The sequence below is a fragment of the Camellia sinensis genome, chromosome 15 (assembly GCF_055761805.1).
Source record: "Camellia sinensis isolate YWXY chromosome 15, ASM5576180v1, whole genome shotgun sequence".
Taxonomy (NCBI): Eukaryota; Viridiplantae; Streptophyta; class Magnoliopsida; order Ericales; family Theaceae; genus Camellia; species Camellia sinensis.
In genome coordinates, this window is record NC_138975.1 from 40,961,394 (window position 1) to 40,980,371 (window position 18,978).

Here is an 18,978-nt window from a genome sequence, read left to right on the forward strand (position 1 = left end):
CTGCGTCGGAATCAGATTCCAGCTCGACTGAGTCTGAGTCCGGTATTCCTGGGAGTGATAACCCGGATACCACAGTCCTGTCTAGGTCGTCTTTTTCATTTTCTTTTGAGTCTGTTGTAACAGAGGAATCTGACGGCTTGGAAGTATTTAATGAGAATGATGTGGATGTGGTTTCCGAGTATTTTTCTGTGCCTTTGATTTATTGCTTAAATCAGGATTTTCAAAATTTTGATGAAAATAGTGAGGAAGAAATTCCTCCAGTTTTGCAACGATTAATTGATCAAGAGCAGGAAAGATTTGTTAAACCTTTAATCGATGAAATCACTTCCGTGAATATTGGTACTGAGAAGGACCCGCGGCTGGTCCAGATCGGGTCCACGTTGTCTTCAGAGGAGCGCGAGCGCTTAGTCGCTTTATTAAAAGATTTCAAAGATGTTTTCGCGTGGTCCTATGAAGACATGCCTGGAATCGATCCTGAGATTGTACAGCACCGGATCCCTCTTGATCCAGAGGCCCGCCCTGTCAAACAGAAACTCAGAAGGATTCGCCCGGACTGGGCCCTCAAGATTAAGGAAGAGGTCACCAAACAAATTGACGCAGGGTTCCTGTTGGTATCTGAATATCCAACTTGGTTGGCCAACATAGTCCCGGTGCCAAAGAAGGACGGCAGAATTCGGGTCTGTGTAGACTTCAGGGATTTGAACAAGGCCAGTCCGAAGGACGACTTCCCCTTGCCGCACATCGATGAATTGGTGGATTTCACGGCAGGACACGCCTTGCTTTCGTTTATGGATGGTTTCTCAGGCTACAATCAGATAGTGATGGCACCCGAAGACCGAGAGAAGACTGCGTTCACTACCCCGTGGGGTACATATTGTTATCGAGTGATGCCATTCGGGTTGAAAAATGCTGGAGCTACGTATCAACGGGCAGCAACTACAATATTACATGATATGATCCATAAGGAGGTCGAAGTGTACGTGGACGACATGATTGTCAAGTCCAAAGATAGAGAAGGCCACTACACCGCCTTACAAAAATTCTTTCAGAGGATCAAAGAGTTTCGGCTGCGACTGAACCCCCAGAAATGCACGTTTGGTGTTACAGCAGGGAAAATGCTAGGGTTTCTGATCACACAAAGGGGCATCGAGGTCGACCCTTCCAAAATCAAGGCCATCTTAGAAATGCCACCACCAAGGACTGAAAAGGAGGTGCGAGGCTTTCTGGGTAAAGTGCAATTCATAAGGCGGTTTATTTCTAAACTAACCTTGACTTGTGAACCACTTTTTGGTCTCCTGAAGAAAGGAAAGAAATTCCAATGGGACGGCCGATGTCAAGCAGCTTTTGAGCAGATCAAAGAGTATCTACAGAACCCACCCGTGTTGTCACCGCCAGAGTCAGGGAGACCGTTGATACTGTACCTTTCGGTAACTGAGACCACCATGGGCTGCATGCTCGCGCAGGAGTCAGAAGACAAAGTGGAAAGGGCCATATACTATCTGAGCAAAAAGATGCTAGATTACGAAACCCGCTATACACCGCTGGAAAAGGCTTGTTTGGCCTTGGTATGGGCAACCAGGAAGCTGCGGCACTACCTGTTAGCTCACTCTGTAATGTTGGTTTCGCGATTGGATCCCATCAAATATCTTTTCGAGAAACCAGCACTTACGGTTAGGCTAGCTCGATGGCTGCTGTTGCTCTCCGAATTTGATTTGAAGTATGTAACGCGCAAGTCAGTAAAAGGTAGAGCGGTAGCGGAGTTCCTTGCCGACCACCCGGTTGAGGGGGATGAAGCGGTTGAGTATCAATTCCCAGATGAAGCTATTCTGCACGTTAAAGATGAAACCTGGACAATGTACTTTGACGGAGCGTCAAACCAGTATGGGTATGGGATAGGGGTGTTGCTAATAGCGCCTGATGATTCCCGTATTCCTTTAGCATTCAAGCTCCGGTTCAAAGTTTCCAACAATGAAGCAGAGTATGAGGCATGTATTGCTGGCCTGGAAGCAGCCCTGGAACTAGGGGCAAGACGAGTGGACGTCATTGGGGACTCGAACCTTGTTGTGTCTCAAGCAAAAGGAGATTGGAAGGTCAAAGAGGAAAGGATGATAATCTACCACCAAACCTTGGATTTGTTAATTCCTCGGTTTGAGAAGCTAAATTTCACCCACCTCGTAAGAGAGAACAACAGGTTTGCAGATTCATTAGCAACTCTATCTTCTATGATAGACATCCCGTCCGGAGTCCGGATGCGTCCGGTTATTATCGATCAGAAGTTTGCGCCGGCATATGAGTCGATTTCCGCCATAGATGAGGTTCAAGACGGCAACCCCTGGTATTACGACATCTGGAACTTCTTGGAAAATGAGGCATATCCACCGGGGGCAAATGCCAAGGATAAGAGAGCTGTCCGAAGAATGGCTGCTCAGTTCATTATCTGCGGGGGAAATTTGTACAAAAGGGGCCATCTGGGAATGCATAAGCTCTGTGTAGAAGCTGAAGAGTCAAAACGCCTGATGGAAGCCATCCATGGGGGGGAGTGCGGTGCACACATGAATGGAGTAATGCTGGCCAGAAAGATCCTCAGACAGGGCTACTACTGGTCAACCATGGAGGAAGATTGCATTGGTTTTGTTCGGCGATGCCACAAATGTCAAATTCATGCAAATCGCATGAACATCCCACCGTCAAAACTATACAACATGACTTCGCCGTGGCCTTTTTCAGTCTGGGGAATTGATGTGATCGGAGCTGTTACCCCGAAGGGGTCAAACGGGCATGAGTTTATCCTAGTAGCGATAGATTATTTCACAAAGTGGGTCGAGGCCCAATCATACGCAGTGTTGAAGGCGTCACATGTCGCAAAGTTCATCAGGAACAATATCATCTGTCGCTACGGGGTGCCAAACGAGATAATTTCAGATAATGGTTTCCACTTCAAGAAAGAAGTGATAGATTTGTTGGAGAAATACAATGTGGCTTTCCATAAGTCATCTACATACAGGCCGCAGACCAACAGAGCAGTTGAGGCCGCCAACAAGAATATCAAGCATATACTACAGAAGATGGTGGAAACCTATCGAGATTGGCCAGACAAGCTGCCATTTGCTCTATGGGGCTACAGGACTTCAATCAGAACTTCTACTGGAGCAACTCCGTATTCATTGGTCTATGGAATGGAGGCTGTTCTACCCATTGAGATTGAGGTCCCATCATTACGAGTATTGGCTGAATGCCAGATAGCCGAGGCAGATTGGCAGCAAAGCAGATTCGAAGAACTCATGCTCTTTGATGAAAGAAGACTGAAAGCACTGTACCACATCCAAGGCTATCAACGCAGAATTGCCCGGGCTTTCAACAAGAAGGTTAAGTCCAGGAATCTGAAAGAGGGAGATTTGGTACTCAAAGACAACCGAGCTCCCATCCACGACCCAAGGGGCAAGTTCAAACCCAATTGGACTGGTCCTTATATCATCAAAGCTATCTGGTCAGGTGGGGCTGCGGTTCTGATGGATCTAGATGGCTTGGAGTTCTCACAACCGATCAATATGGACAAGTTGAAGAAATACTATCCTTGAGAGGCTCGCTAGGCCGAAAACCCGAAAGGGCGACCTAGGCAAGATTCAGAGCACAAAAAAATTAGAAAATATAAAAACTGAGCTCGCAAGGTTGAAAACCCGCAAAGGGCGGCCTTGGCAAAAGTTAGAGCGCAAAAGGAGAGTGAAAATACTCGAGCGAACCTAAGCCTGAACTACGTAAGACTTGATTCCCATCTTTGGGATACGTAGGCAGCTTCGTCTTGAAGTTCAGTCATAAACTTTTCCCCGATCAACTTTGTCCATTTCGATCATCTCAGTCATCTCTATCTATCAGCATTTACCATGATCTCCGGTACAGTGCTGTTCAAACTAGGGGCAACTTTCCGTTGCTTTGGAGTGCCGCATTGTTCTTCAAACTAGGGGCAACTTTCCAGTTGCAGGGATCTGGGGTTGTGCATTTCAGTCACAGATTTTCGGCGTGTCCAGTTCTGATTCACATCGAAAATAGTTTTGAAAAGTTTTAATAAAAGTTGACGTTGTTCAAATCAATCTTTTTACGACTTAGACCATTTTTGGATCAAAAGTGGAAAATTTTCAGTACCATAACTTTCAATTTCATTGATTTCAAAATGGAGTTCTCCTGCTCTTGCATTACAATCGAGGTTGCTTTTTAGTACAATCATAAAGAAAACTTGAAAATACTAATAAGCAATAAATTTGGGGTATAGTTGAATCAAGTATCTCTGTGTCCCCTCCCGGAGCTGGACGGAGCATCTAATGCCAAGCTAGGCCCAACTTGCGCTTCCTCTTTGAGCCAATCCACACATTCATCTGACAAAGTGCAACTGAAGGTTGAAGCAAGGACCAGAAACTCTCTAGTCCTCCATGCCGTGGCATGTCTCTGGCCGGCCAGCTCCCAGGGATGGCTGGCAATGTTGCAGTGTGTCCCCTCAGCCCTGTTTTGCTCTTCGAAGGAGAACTCCAAACATTACCATACAACAGGAGAGCCGAAGGCCTTCATTTCAGACGCGTTCCGATGCCCAGATCGTCAGAAGTACACCTTTTGTTGTTGAGCTTTTTGCTTATCGAGTTGTTGTACTTTGTTTATCGAGTTGTTTGTCGAGCGGACGTGTCTTGTGTTTTGAGTCCTTGCTCTCTGCTTAAGCAAATTTTGTTAAAGTCTTGTTTGTTTGCATTGTTGCTTTTTGCTTATCGAGTTGTAAACTTGCTAAAGATTCTGTTATATCTTAGTAAGTTGAGTTGTTTAGTTTGTTGCGTCGGTTCACTACCTGATTTGGTGATTACAATGCGCATTACCACTCAAATTCATTTTTGTGCAAAGTAATTGATGCGATATGATGCTAAAAGTTCAAAATACAAACACCCTTCCAAAAGCTATTTCATTTCATCATGCATTACAACAAATAAAGGTACAAGTTTTACAAAAATAAAACTACCTAACAATGTGCAAAGTGCTACAAACTACTAGTAAAAAGAAAAATAAAGCATGGAAATAGCAGCATCAAAATCCTCGGGAGCGGGAACGAGAAGCACGCCTAGTCCTCTTTTGCGGGACAACCTCCACACCATCGTCAGAGTCGGAGCTGTCATCCTCAGGATCCTCCTCAGCCTCGCCTCTGTTCCCCGAGCCAAAACCGGAGCCCCCCTCCTCAACAGATGTCTCGAACTGGCGGTCGGTAGCCTCCTCCTCCTCCTCCTCCTCATCAGGCTCCACCTCCACGACATGAGCCCTGCGCCTGCGGACCGGTCCTCCTCGAGCTCCTCGATAAGGCCTAGATGGCCCGGCTCCTCGGGAAGGCCGAGATGGCCCCTCCCCCTGATAAGGCCCGGATGGCCCAGCTCCCTGATAAGGCCCGGATGGCCCAGCTCCCCAATGAGGCCCAGGTGGCCTGGCCTGCGGCTGACCGGACCATGTAGGCATCTGAAAACGAGGAGTTTAAATCAAATACATCAGTCCAAATATGTACATCGGATACAGATACGAGCAAAAGCTACATGAAGTGGGTGCGTGTAAATACAGTGTACAAGTGAGGTGTGTGTCAGATGTGCTCTACACAAGTAGTCTATCAATGCAGTAGAAATCAGCATGTCATCAGAAGTATGATAAATGCCAGAAAAAACTGAAGGGTACCTGAATGCCCGCAACAGACAACTGTGCCTCCCTGCGTAGGACCATGCCCTCGAGTGTGGCCACCAGCTCAACCATCTCCTCCATGTACCCTCGCGATGGCTGCAAAAATGAGTTCATAGTCATCAGTGAACAAATGAGTATCTAAACATCTGAAATGATGAATGACGAAAGTGGAGCGTACCGGCGGTGAGTCCGGATCAATGGCATATCGATCACTGGGCATCCGAGGCTCTAGTGGAACTGGAATCGGAGAGCTAGTCCCATACTGCCACGCCATCAACTCAGTAGGCATATCTGGCCATCCCAGATGAGGATGAATCGACGGGTTCGGAGGAAACGGTCTACTCCCACCTCTAGATGCGCCAGCCCTGCTAGAAGAAGGGATGTCTGTAGCCCGAGCCTGAGCCTGATCCGAGGATGACATACCGGCAGGTCTCATCATCGGAATACGAGCCTCTGTCAATGGAGGCATCAAATATATGTGACGATAGGTGGCGTAGTCCCCCTCCGCAACATATAACAAAGCATCGCTGCCTAGCATGGCGCCGACTACCTCTGAGTAAGAGAGCCTGTCAGCGGTCCGCATACTAGCCGGAGGTACTGCGGGAACATCCTGGGAAAGATACCCCCGTACCTGGCACAGAAAGCGCTCCCCCAGGAACCAGACTCTGCCAACTGGCCCTTCGAGCAGGACCCTATACCGGGAGATGCCTGATGCTCCGGTATACTGAAGTAGGAGATCATCACCCAGAGGTGCCCAAGGCTGCCAAGTAATCTGCGGATGATAAATGTATAAACCAATCAGAAAACGAGGATATACAGAGCAAGTCAAAGATGAAAATGAAAAGGACTGAAACTTCTGAAGTACCTCTGAGTGTCGCACAGTGTCGAAGTACTGTCGCAGGCGAACCAGGGTCTCTCGAGGCCTCGCCCGGTGCGGGCCCTCAAATATCAATGAATATGGGGTCACAGGGATCCCCACCACCTCCAGCACTGGGGCTAACGATGGAAAGTATACATAAGCCCATAGCTGAGAAAAGCACCGCAGAATGTAAGTACGAAATGCTGAGAGCAAAATGCAGGCTGTAAAAGTGCGCTGTATGTGCAATGTACAAGTAATGAAGAGCAGAAATGTCAATCGAGAGGACAGAAAGTACCTCCCAGGCTCTCCAGTAGCCGCCAAGCAAATCGCCCCGCCCGCGGGAGGTCGCGCTCATGTAAAAATAAAGGGTAGCCAGGCCGGCGCCACCCCAATCATATCTATGGACCTGTGATAGGTCAACCAGAGCGCTCAACAAATATAGCCCAATGGTGTTCCCTCTGTCGGCAAACAGGGTAGTCCCGAAGAGGAACATCAGGAAGCCACGAGCATACTGCTCTGTCTCCTCAGGAGTCTCGGGCACCATCTCCGCCCGCCGGAAATGGGAGGAGAACCAAGTGTATCTGACTCTCCCTGAAACCCTATCAACAGGTGGGCGAGCCCCCAACAAATACATCCAGGCGGCCTCCCACTCGCCCATATCCTCATCGTAGGGGATGGCCCAACCTCCGACATCAAGGCCGGTCAATACAGCAAAATCAAAAGGGGTCATGGTCATGTCCCCGATGGCAGAGAAATGAAAGGAATTGGTGGTGTCCCACCATCTCTCTACCAAAGCTGCCATCAAGGTCCTCCTGGCAGGACAGCGTGACAACCCGGTGCAGAAGGGCCCAAACCCTGCCAAATCTACCAAATCCCTGACGCCCTCCGGGAGCTCAGCATGCCAATCCCGCGCCATGGTAGAACCATATCCTCGCACACTGCGGGAACCACCCTGCATTCAGAATGAATACATGTGTCAGTATAAAATGAATGGGCTGTGTGCCGATGAAATGAATGAGTTGTGTGCCAACAGAAATTTGGGCTATGTGCCAATAAAACAAATGGGCTGCGTGCCAGCAGAATGCGTGAGTTGTATGTTCAAGGTGTGATGTATAAGCTGTCAGAAAATCTATCTACCTGGGCTGCGTGTTCAGAGAATTTGAATTTTGGGCTGCGTGTTCAACTTTCAGTTAATTTGTGGGCTGCGTGTTCACTATCTACCTGGGCTGCGTGTTCAGAGAATTTGAATTTTGGGCTGCGTGTTCAACTTTCAGTTAATTTGTGGGCTGCGTGTTCACTATCTACCTGGGCTGCGTGTTCAGAGAATTTGAATTTTGGGCTGCGTGTTCAACTTTCAGTTAATTTGTGGGCTGCGTGTTCACTATCTACCTGGGCTGCGTGTTCAGAGAATTTGAATTTTGGGCTGCGTGTTCAACTTTCAGTTAATTTGTGGGCTGCGTGTTCACTATCTACCTGGGCTGCGTGTTCAGAGAATTTGAATTTTGGGCTGCGTGTTCAACTTTCAGTTAAATTGTGGGCTGCGTGTTCACTATCTACCTGGGCTGCGTGTTCAGAGAATTTGAAGTTTGGGCTGCGTGTTCAACTTCCATTTAAAATGTGGGCTGTGTGTTCACTTTCGAATTCGGGCTGTGTGTTCGACAAATCAGTGTTTGAACCGTGTGTTTCAATGTGGGCTGTGTGTTCGCAATTAATTAATGAGCCGAGTGTTCAAAAATTTCAAGTGTTGAAACTACATGTTCAAAGATGTAAGGAAAGTACTATGTCACAAGCTAATTGTTTAAACATGGCAAGGGCGCAAAATGTAAAATACAGAAGATGAGGTAAATACCTCTCGAGCCTCATGAGAGAGATGCTGCTCTGGCTCTCTGAGAAGCAGATCTGCGGGTGCTCTCTCGTCGAAACTGGTAAAATGACGAAAAACGGCACGAGGGAGGGCATGCACTGCTGGACGGTACCTCTCGGGCATGAAAGGTCGAGTCCTCGGAGGAAGAGTCATAGGATCGAAATCGTCCCCAGCGCCCAGAAAACCTCCACCGTGAGAAGAATTGCCTGCCATTTTTGAGAATCTGCAAAAGGGGAGCAAAAATGAGCAAAATAAGCAAGAATTGGAAAAAGTCAACAAAAGTCAACTCTCGGGAAATAAAAAGTCAACAAAAGTCAACCCCCGAGAAAATATTCTAAATGTTAAGATGAACTTACCTCAAGTGTTGAAAATGCAAAAAGAAGTTCCGAAACCGGAATTTAATCACTCCAAAGTGTTTAAAACTAAGTGTTTTTACGAAAACAATTTGCGCGAGGCGTTGGAAAACGCGCGTAAAACTCAAAACTGGAGAGAAAAGTGTTGAAAGAGGCAAGGAATGAAATGGGGTTCGGCTGCCATTTATAGGCTTCAAGCCTTGGATGAAATGCATGCAAAAAGGAGGCAAAAAGATGAAAATGCCCCTGGGAAAAGGGCACGGCCGGCCGGCCTCTAAAAATAGCTGGCCAGCCATCTGCTTTTTGCAGAAATGGCCGGCCAGCCATTAGCTTTTTTGGAAAACGGTTGGACACCCCCCCTTGGGAAGATAAACGGCCGGCCATGCTCCCCACATGCTCACCTAGCTCTCTGCAAATTTTGAGGAAGATCGGAGTTCCCGGGACCTGAAAAAGTTCAAGAAAAGTACACTTCCGGTCGCGAAATTGCTCCGTCGGGACTTCGGTTTCGAGTGCTGACATGTGTCTCATCATCATTCATCGAAATCAAAGTGTATCCTTTTTGAATGAGCTGTAACCTTTCAAAGAAGCAGATCAGAGGTCGTGATCGAGTTACCTTCGCCGAAACACGCATTTCCATACTCGTTGTTTCACGACGAATGACACTCCGATTCATGCTCGTTTTGTACTTTCATGCACACGTCTTGCACTCTCATGGGCATACTCACATTGTCATGTACATTTCTTGATATTTGTGTATCTCTGTGTTTGAGCATGCGTCGTCACACATATCTCATTCTTGCATTACGATGCATCCACTCACCAGCACTGCGTGTGTCAAACTTTCGGAATCACATTGAATATATGTTGTTAGCATATTGTGCTTGTTGCAATTTCTCTCTCTTGCAGGCACGATATTGTATGTACGGTTCAATTGAGGTTGGTGCGACCAGACGAATCGCGCAGGTATCGTATCTTCTCCGTGTGAGACGTGGCGGGGATTGAATAATCCTCCGCATTCTTAACTGCATGAAATGTAGTTTTTGCTTTGCATTCTTGCTTAAAATTGTTGCATCTATTTGCGAATACTTGCCTCATTACAGCTAGCTGCATTTGCACGATCATTGGGCTATCTTCGGCTTCTTGCATGTCATTTGCATTTTGCCCCCCCCCCTGCCTGCGGGCATGCCTTTTTCTATCTTGTATGTTTGTCTGAGTCTTCGGCCTTGTCAAAAATGGGTCGTCTCTAGGCTTTGACATTCACTCCCGTCACTTGTGACTTCCGAGCTCTGTCAAAGAGGGGCAACTGTAGACACCCCATTTTTGACCGACCTTAAGACTCATACGTCACCGATTAAGCGCTTGGTGATGTTGCATAATGTGCTTGTTCAGAAGTTTCAGAGTCGCGGCTGTGAGCCCTGCCTCCGGACTTCCAAACCCTTTTCTGCGCCTTGTCTCGGTTTGCGAACCAGACTCGGTTTTCTCCGTTTCTTTTCCTGAGGGGAGGGAGAGGTCCCGTAGACCATCTCTCAATGTCCGTAGGCTACATTTGGTGGCCGTAGGCCATTTTGCCCATTTCGGAGTCCGGTTCCCGGTTTTCGGAGCCGTCAGGCCGTGTGCCTCGGTTCGGGACCGCTTAACCATCTCCTATTGCTCTGATTTTTGGCATACATCCTATTTCATCCATTTTGAGGGACACTGGGGGCTGAGAAACCCACTTCGAGGTCAAATACAATTTTCGGTGCTTAACAGCCCATTTCCGGGACCCCGAACTGCGTGTTTTGGCTCCGGAACATTCATTTTGCAACGGTTTTCGCTCATTTTTGGCAGGTACCTCTGTTTTATCACAGGGAAGGTCACTGAAGGGTGGGAGGCCAGCAATTGTTGCAGCAGCCAGTTATCTCTCCTCCCGAGCCTCCCGGCGCCCGTTTTTCGCACTTCCGGGCTAATGTTGAATACCTTAGAGCTAGCGTTGCCAACTTTCGACCACATATCTGTGATCTACACATCTGAGAGGCCCCTAAAAGTTCATGGCCGGCCATTAAGGTCACCTGACCCTTTTGACCCCTTTCTTCCGGGCTAATGTTGAACCCCTTGGACCCTTTTTCTCGAACTTTGAACCACATATCTGTGATGTACACACCTGAGAGGCCACTAAAAGTTCATGGCCGGCCATTAAGGTCACTTGACCCTTTTGAACCCCTCTTTCCGAGCCACTGTTGAACCCCTTGGGCCCACTTTCTTGGAATTTCAATTACATGGTTGTGTTGTACACACAAAGGCCTACCTCCCCAATACCTGGCCGGCCAGAAAAGATGGTTGACCCTTTTGACCCCTAGCCGGCCGGCTAGGGGGTGTGGCCGGCCGGCCACCTCCAGCAAAAGTGAGCGGCCGGCCGTGCTCTCCTCACTGTGCCCCTTCCAGCTGCGAGGCAATATCCCCCAGATATTTTCTGTATCCGGGGGATATTTTGGGAGAGAGTTTTGCTCTCCTTTGCACCCCCCTTTTACACCCCCTTTCTTGACCTTATAACCAGCTGAGGGCCTTCTTCTTGAGGGTTAGAAAATTTGATCTTAAAAGCTCCATAGCCAACTCCATCTTCATCTTCTTCAATTCTTCAAAAACCCTAAGTCCATTAACCTCCATTCCTTCTATACCACCAAGCTCTACCACCACTATCTCATTTCCAGCAGCTAGGAAGGGTTCTTGAAGGCCAAAGGAGCAGCAAATCCATCCAAGAAGCAACCAAAGTCTAGATCTTCAAGGGTAAGTTACACTTTGATCCTTTTGACCCTTTCCTTTGATCTATTTCTAAGCCTCATTTCTTTTTGGTTTCAAGCTTCGGTCCTAACTGAAAAGGGCCATATTTTGAGCTCATCTTCACTTCTCATTAAGGGCTCAACCTTGTTTGAGCCCTCCATAATATACTTGCTTCATTGACCATGTTGTATGTCATGATTTTGTATGCTTTTTTTGACCTATGAGCAATTTATTTTCGAGCATGTTGTAAATTGATATAAGGCTTATTTTGAGCCCCTCTTCAACATTGGAGAAGGGCTCAACATTGTTTGGTGTTTCCATGTGGCACTTGTAGTTCAATCTCTTATTTGGCCCCATTTTTTGTATAAATTGATAGCCCTCTTTGCTTCTGTTTTTGGACCTTGGTCCGAACTGAAAGTGGCCTTATTTTGGCCTATACTTCATATTTCATTCACACTTTTTTTCTGTTTGGTGATTATTTTATATACTTCATGTTATAGCACCTTTTGAGCCTTGTTTTGCATCACATTTTTAGCATGATTGTATACTGATTTGAGGTCTGCCATACACTGTAAATATTCATATTTTTGGTTCATCTTCAATGTTATAGAAGGAAATTTTTCAGTTTGAGTTTTGCTTATACCACTTGTTTCATTACCTCTCTTTTGGCCCCTATTCTTGCATGCTATGTTTCCCTTATCTACGCTTGCTGTTTGGCCATGTTTATAACTGTGAAAGTGCGTCTTTTGGGACTGTCTAGCTTCTGTCTTTGCATTGCATGTCCATATTGTGCATGTTTGGCATGGCTATAGGCCATTTCGGGTGCTTAATGTTGCATTTCGGGACAATTTCGTGCATTCGGTATCATTTCGCTACATTTCGGGACTGTTTTTCCCCACATTTTGTTGCTGAAATTCGGTTAGTGTGCTTGCATATCATTTTTGTCATTTCCATGTCATTTTATCACTGTCTCGGTTTGCGTGCCCGTGTGCACGCACTTCGAGGCATCTCATTTTCATTGCATTTATCATTGCCTCGGTTTGCGTGCCCGCGTGCACGCATTTCGAGGCATCTCATTTTCATTGCATTTATCACTGTCTCGGTTTGCGTGCCCGTGTGCACGCACTTCGAGGCATCTCATTTTCATTGCATTTATCATTGCCTCGGTTTGCGTGCCCGCGTGCACGCATTTCGAGGCATCTCATTTTCATTGCATTTATCATTGCCTCGGTTTGCGTGCCCGTGTACACGTACTTCGAGGCATCTCATTTTCATCATTCTGTCATCGCCTCGGTTTGCGTACCCGCGTGCACGCATTTCGAGGCATCTCATTTTCATTGCATTTATCATTGCCTCGGTTTGCGTGCCCGTGTGCACGTACTTCGAGGCATCTCATTTTCATTGTATCTGCCATCGCCTCGGTTTGCGTGCCCGTGTGCACGTACTTCGAGGCATCTCATTTTCATTGTATCTGCCATCGCCTCGGTTTGCGTGCCCGTGTGCACGCATTTCGAGGCATCTCATTTTTAGCATTGTGTATGTTAGGATCGCATCTTAGTTACATTTCATGCATATCATGCGTATTGCATCGTGTCCGGAATAGGGGTTAGCCCGGACACGGGAAACGAGGTACATTTCGTACTCCGAGTGACGGAGTGTGTCTCAATTCCCCAGTCACCGACACTTCGGATTATCCATGATGGAGTTAGGTTTTAGCTGTAGTTTCATGTGCATTCATCCTATATTGAGTTGTGCATTTCGATTCCTCGGCCATCATGCCTCGGTTTGTGCGATTGGTGGCACGAGGATCGAGACATGCATATATCTGTGCAAATACATTGCTATGCCCCTTTCCTGCTCTCTGTTGCAGCAAAATCAGGAATCAACAACTTTTCGGGACTTGGCGCGCATTTCAAGGATAGGTGTAAACAGAGGCTAATTGGGGCATTCCGGTGGATTTCCGCGCAAGACAATCCGGATATGCATCATCCATCAGAAGCAAGGCAGTCCCTGGCTTGCACGCCAGTTTATTTGCTTTCTAGTTAATTCATTAGTTAGAATTCTGTAATATTCTTTTATTCGGGACTGTAATATTCGGACTGTATTATTTATTCGGATCCTCCGCGCGAGGGCACAACTGTAATAAGTGTGCGTGAGTGTGATGTATGTCTTCCAACCCCACGTCTTTCTCCCTTTTATTTATCCGCTTATGATGGTTAGATTAGGGCATATTTTAAATTAGCATACAGTATGACAGCATGTTTGCATCATTCATCTGTATTGCATGCACCGGGCTCGGCGCACCATACTAACTGCATCGTACTTTCAATTCCAAATTGAATACATGGTAGTTGTAGCATTTCATATACCAATCTTAGAATAGCCGAGCCTGCCATAGTTGCATTTTTGCATGTGTTGCATTAGGCATTTCTGTATACTTAGGATTCATGCATGATTTCTAATAAAATTCTTTGTTTTGGCTTGGAGTACCCGGTAAGTTTTATGCTTTAGCATCCTTGCATGCGTGTGAGTGTTGCCATGAATAGCATGCTTACCATGAGGCTACGTGCTTATCTGATATATCTGCCTGAATGCCTGTGGGTGAAGGTTGGGTTATCTGAATTGGAATGAATCATCAAAATGTTTCAAGCCTACCTGCGGGTAGCAAACCATTTTCAAAAACAAGCATGAAATGTTTTGTTCCAATTCGGGCGACCCGGTCTATATTTATATGCTGTGAGCATCACGTAGTAACCTAGGCTAATAAACCGGAATAAGAACTCGCAATGTTTTCAAAAATTGATATCATGGTTAGTAGAGGCCGGTCTATGACCGGGCGAGCGGGGGTGCTCACGAAGTGACCTTCCCCAATCGTACCCAAGTTCCCGAGCCGAGGCAACTTTGGTGATGACGGACACGTGGCCTTTTGGCACCGAGTCAGGGTTTCCTAAATTTCCCAAAATAAAATATTTAGGTGGCGACTCTGTATCTGGCAAAGCAGTCCATGTTTGGCACTTCTTTCAAAAATCTGTTTTCTCAAAACGATTTGCCGGATTTGGACTCTTTGGTTCAGACTTAGAACCGTGACATTTTGAGAGTCCGAGCTGTAGTGACCCCAAATGAACAGAACGGGACCTAAACCCTCCCGGGGCGTTCGGGGGACGTCTACAGATAACACCACATTTAATTATATGGTCCCATTGAGACATTATCTAACAATCTCCCACTGGACCACATATGTATCCTGAAAAATGTGCTTAACTTTAGTGAGCTCAGAAATTTGTTATCATAACTTGAGGGTATCCAAACAATCTTGTCCATTAACTATATTAATATAGGATCAAAGCGGTCTTCGTTACATCAATCGTAACTCAACCCACAAATGGTCACGTATACTAATACAGCTAAATGACATAGATCAATCATGGATGCGTAGCATGGAAATTACATGTGATGTGATCCATACATGCCTATTTCCAACTGGTCATACTTAACTTTATTGAGATCAATACTTCACAATACGTAACAGAGCGTAATAAACTGAATATTTCATTTCTGCAGAAATTAATCTAATTACATAGATAAAACTCAAGGCTGACATAAAGCAGTAATATAAATACAAACTCCCACTAAACCAGAATGTTCTCAAATAGAACAACACCCATCTGAGCAGTGTGCTCATGAAAGACCTTGGGTGGTAGTCCCTTCGTAAGTGGATCCGCTATCATGGAGTTTGTCCCAATGTGCTCTATGGAAATCTGTCCACTCTGCACTACCTCTCCACATTACCATTTGAATCCCTTTTGGTTTTAAATATCCATTTACAACCTACGGGCTTCGCACCAACTGGTAATGAGACAAGTTCCCAAACTTTATTGTCTTGCATAGACTTATATTCTTCATTCATGGCTTCTATCCACTTATGAGAGTTGGAACTTTCCATGGCTTGATGAAAGTTGATTGGATCATCTTTCGACATTCCATTTTCTACCTCATGTTCCTGGAGATATACAATATAATCATCTGAAAATGCAAATCTCCTTTCTCTGGTGGATCGCCTTAATAGCACAGATTCTTGAGGTTGAGGTTGTAGAGTTTGTTCCTCAGGAACAATTACCTCATCTTGAATGGGGGTTTGAACTATATTATCTTGAACAACATTGTCTGGTTGAGGATCCGAAATTACTTCTCGAGCAATGACAGGTATAGGAACCTGTGATTGGTCAAAAGTAGTAGTAGGAAGTGGGATTACTCCTGCTTCCTCCTCAAAGACAATGTCTCTAACTGGATTTTTCCCCCAAACTCAACATCCTCAAAAAATGTTGCAATTCCCGTCTCAAATATTGACCTATTTGTGGGATCATAAAACTTGTAACCCCGTGATCGTTCGGCATAGCCAATAAAGTATACCAAACAGATAATCTCTAAATAAATTAATTTAATGACAACATCTCACGATACCTAGCACAACATTAATACCAAACCTTTGGGTAGTGATATTAACTGTAAGTGGTATTCTTGTTGTAATGATCAAACATTGACAATAAGTTATGTCAAATAACAAATCTATCTTTTGATAGATTTATTATTCACATTAGGTTTCCTTGACAATTGGCACATGTTTATCACCACAAAATGCGTGTGTAATTCTGCCAAGTCTTAATTATGTCTTTGGACCGATAAATACCCGCATGAGATACACAGACATGAACTTCAAAACATTCCATATAAAACAATCTAGACAAGAGAGATCACTTTTGTGACATCTTGTTTGAATTGACTTATATTGAGAGTGTTAGAAAATTAAATTTCTGTAGACGTTGTATGAAATTACATTAAATTTAAAGATTTCTAAATTTGTGACCCCGTATATTTTATATAATCTGCAGCAATTCCAATTATATATATACATATATATAATTGACGGTTCCAAAAACAAATAGTTTTTTTTTTTATGATGTTCAAAATGAAACCGATCAAATCGCAAGATATATCTATATATATATAAATACATGATGTTCATCCATTTGAAAAATGAACCGCCCATCCGAATTATGTTCCATTTCCGGAAAACAAAACAGAATTTGCAGCAGAGGAAAAAACAGAAATACAAAAAACAGAATCTGATTCCAGGAAACTAAATAGGATGAATAAAAGAATATCTGTTCTGATAATACACATGATATAACTGCTCTGATACCACTTGTAAACATAAAATTTCAGAACATAAACCTTACACTTTGGATCATTTACCATGTGTATTATCAAGAAATCAAGACAAAATGACATACCTGAATCCATTGATGAACGGTTAAACGGAAGCGTCTGATTGTCAATAAAACCTTAATATTGACTTGGTTAGAGCCTTCTAATCCTTTCCCTTTGGTGCCTTATGTTTCTCCTTGAGAGAATTTAGAAAAACAAAACAGTATTCTTATTTTTTTTCACATTGGGAAGGAATAGGGACCATAACCTTTTAAAGGTTGTAATTGGTTTTCATAACTGAAAGGTAATGAAAACCAATAAATTAACCATTATTGGTTTTAAAACTGAAAGGTAATGAAAACCAACTTTAACCAATATGTTTTAATTTCTACTTCTGCCCCTCATAGAAATAGAAATTATACAACTAGTATCTACACATTAGGTCCATAACACATATACCCTTAAGCCTATTAACTAAATTGAATCACTTAAATTGTAGGCTTCTTATAAATGATAACACCACATTTAATTATATGGTCACATTGAGACATTATCTAACAAACAACGTATAACCAAAGAAAAACAATAAGATCCTAAAAGGCCAAACAAACAACTAGCAACAAAAACAACAAATCCGTTAAAAAAATCAGTTATGATCCCAAAAAAACCACTGAGCTTCCTATAGACATGATTTGGAAAGCTAGGTCTGTTCAAAATTGTGCTAATAGCTTCTACATAACTTTTTTTTTTTTTGGGGGGGGGGGGGATAAGTTGTGCTATACGTATAGAAATTTTTACAAAATAAAATATAGACACACTTTAAAATTTTTATATCACATCTATAATTACAAATATTTTGTCTCACATTTATACATTATATAATTGATACTTTATATGTGTAGACTTTTATTTTATTTTGTTATTTTAAATTGTGTTTGGATTCTAAATTTGAGTGAAAAATTAAAAACAAATAGAGAAAGAGTGAGGGCGATATAAATTAAATTTTTTTCTTCGTTTCTCTATTTCCCTTTTCCTTTTTTCCCAGTAAAATTCTATCTAAATTTAGGGACAACTTATGGTGTGCACTCACCCTATTATAAATTAGCGTAATTTTAATACAAAATTTCATAACATTAATTACAAAATATATAATCTCACTACAAATTAACATATCGGTGCACTATAGTTTCTCCTAAATTTTATGACCTAAATATGAAATTAGTGCAGACATTTTTTTTAATGTTTTAAAAGATTGGGAATGGTGGGTGTGTAGATTTTGCATAACTAAATAAGAGGATAGGTCCACAAAATTTTCACAAAAAAATAGTCCAAGTTGTAATTTAGTAGGTAACTTGGTTGGGTTTGACTTGGGGAATTAAAAACAACCAAATCGAATCCGGTGGAATTTAATACCCACTGCCTCTATCACACTAAATTAGCAACTATATTACAAAATATAACTATTATAAGTTGGAAAAATTCTATGAGACACACCCTTTTTAAAATGTGTATTATATGTCCCTTAATTATGACTTAAAAAGTTATGGTTTATTAAAATATTAGTTACAACTCATTATTCTGGCGTCATATTTAAATTATTTAATTTGAATGACATGTGGCAGGCAAAGGGCACTCCGTGGTATTTGATGGGATAGTGAAGAGTTGCACGTTCAAAGATGCCCGCATGAGTCACGAATGCAAGTCTTCAACTGACAAATATTATAAGTGGCATGTGAGAGGCACGTTAAGAAGGAGTTAATAAATAGCAGTTGCTAGCAGTTATACACACACAAAGAGAAGATTATAGGCCTTAGAAGTAGCGAAAAGGAAAGAGATCATGCTGAAAGATAGCAACCTAACTGCGTATAATTCTATTTTCACACACCAAAACATCTCATTCCATATCCTCTCTCAATGCACATACCAACTAATTTTGAATTTTATAATTTTACTCAATGCACAACTCTTTTTGTCAAACAACGCTGCTACAGGGCCCGAAATTTTCAAGTTCGAATTTGTCCCGAATCCAAAACGACGTCGTTTTGGATTATCTTACCGGTAAGAGAATTATAATATATCTTACCGGTAAGAGAATTTTATTACATGTTACCGGTAAGAGAACCAAAACGAGGTCGTTTTGAGTTTCGAGCCAATTTCGAGCCAAACGATTTCAGGCCCTCAAACATTTTTCTTTGTCAAAAATATCCCTCTCTTTAAGCAAAGATCTGACTAATTTGGATGTTTTT

The 18,978-nt window shown here is 43.7% G+C and overlaps 1 protein-coding gene across 1 annotated transcript in view; it reads right to left on the minus strand.

The window, feature by feature from the left end:
• Positions 1–4,930: 4,930 nt before the first annotated feature.
• Positions 4,931–18,978, minus strand: part of LOC114284657 (uncharacterized) — a 78,945-nt gene continuing 64,897 nt past the window's right edge. Inside the window, exons 3-7 of the mRNA XM_082908194.1 lie at positions 8,530–8,640; positions 6,560–6,721; positions 5,873–6,466; positions 5,692–5,790; positions 4,931–5,481 (exon numbers count right to left, since the gene is read on the minus strand). Of these exons, the coding sequence (XP_082764320.1) occupies positions 5,062–5,481; positions 5,692–5,790; positions 5,873–6,466; positions 6,560–6,721; positions 8,530–8,640 (1,386 nt within the window). The 3' untranslated portion in view covers positions 4,931–5,061. The remainder of the gene's footprint in view (positions 5,482–5,691; positions 5,791–5,872; positions 6,467–6,559; positions 6,722–8,529; positions 8,641–18,978) is intronic.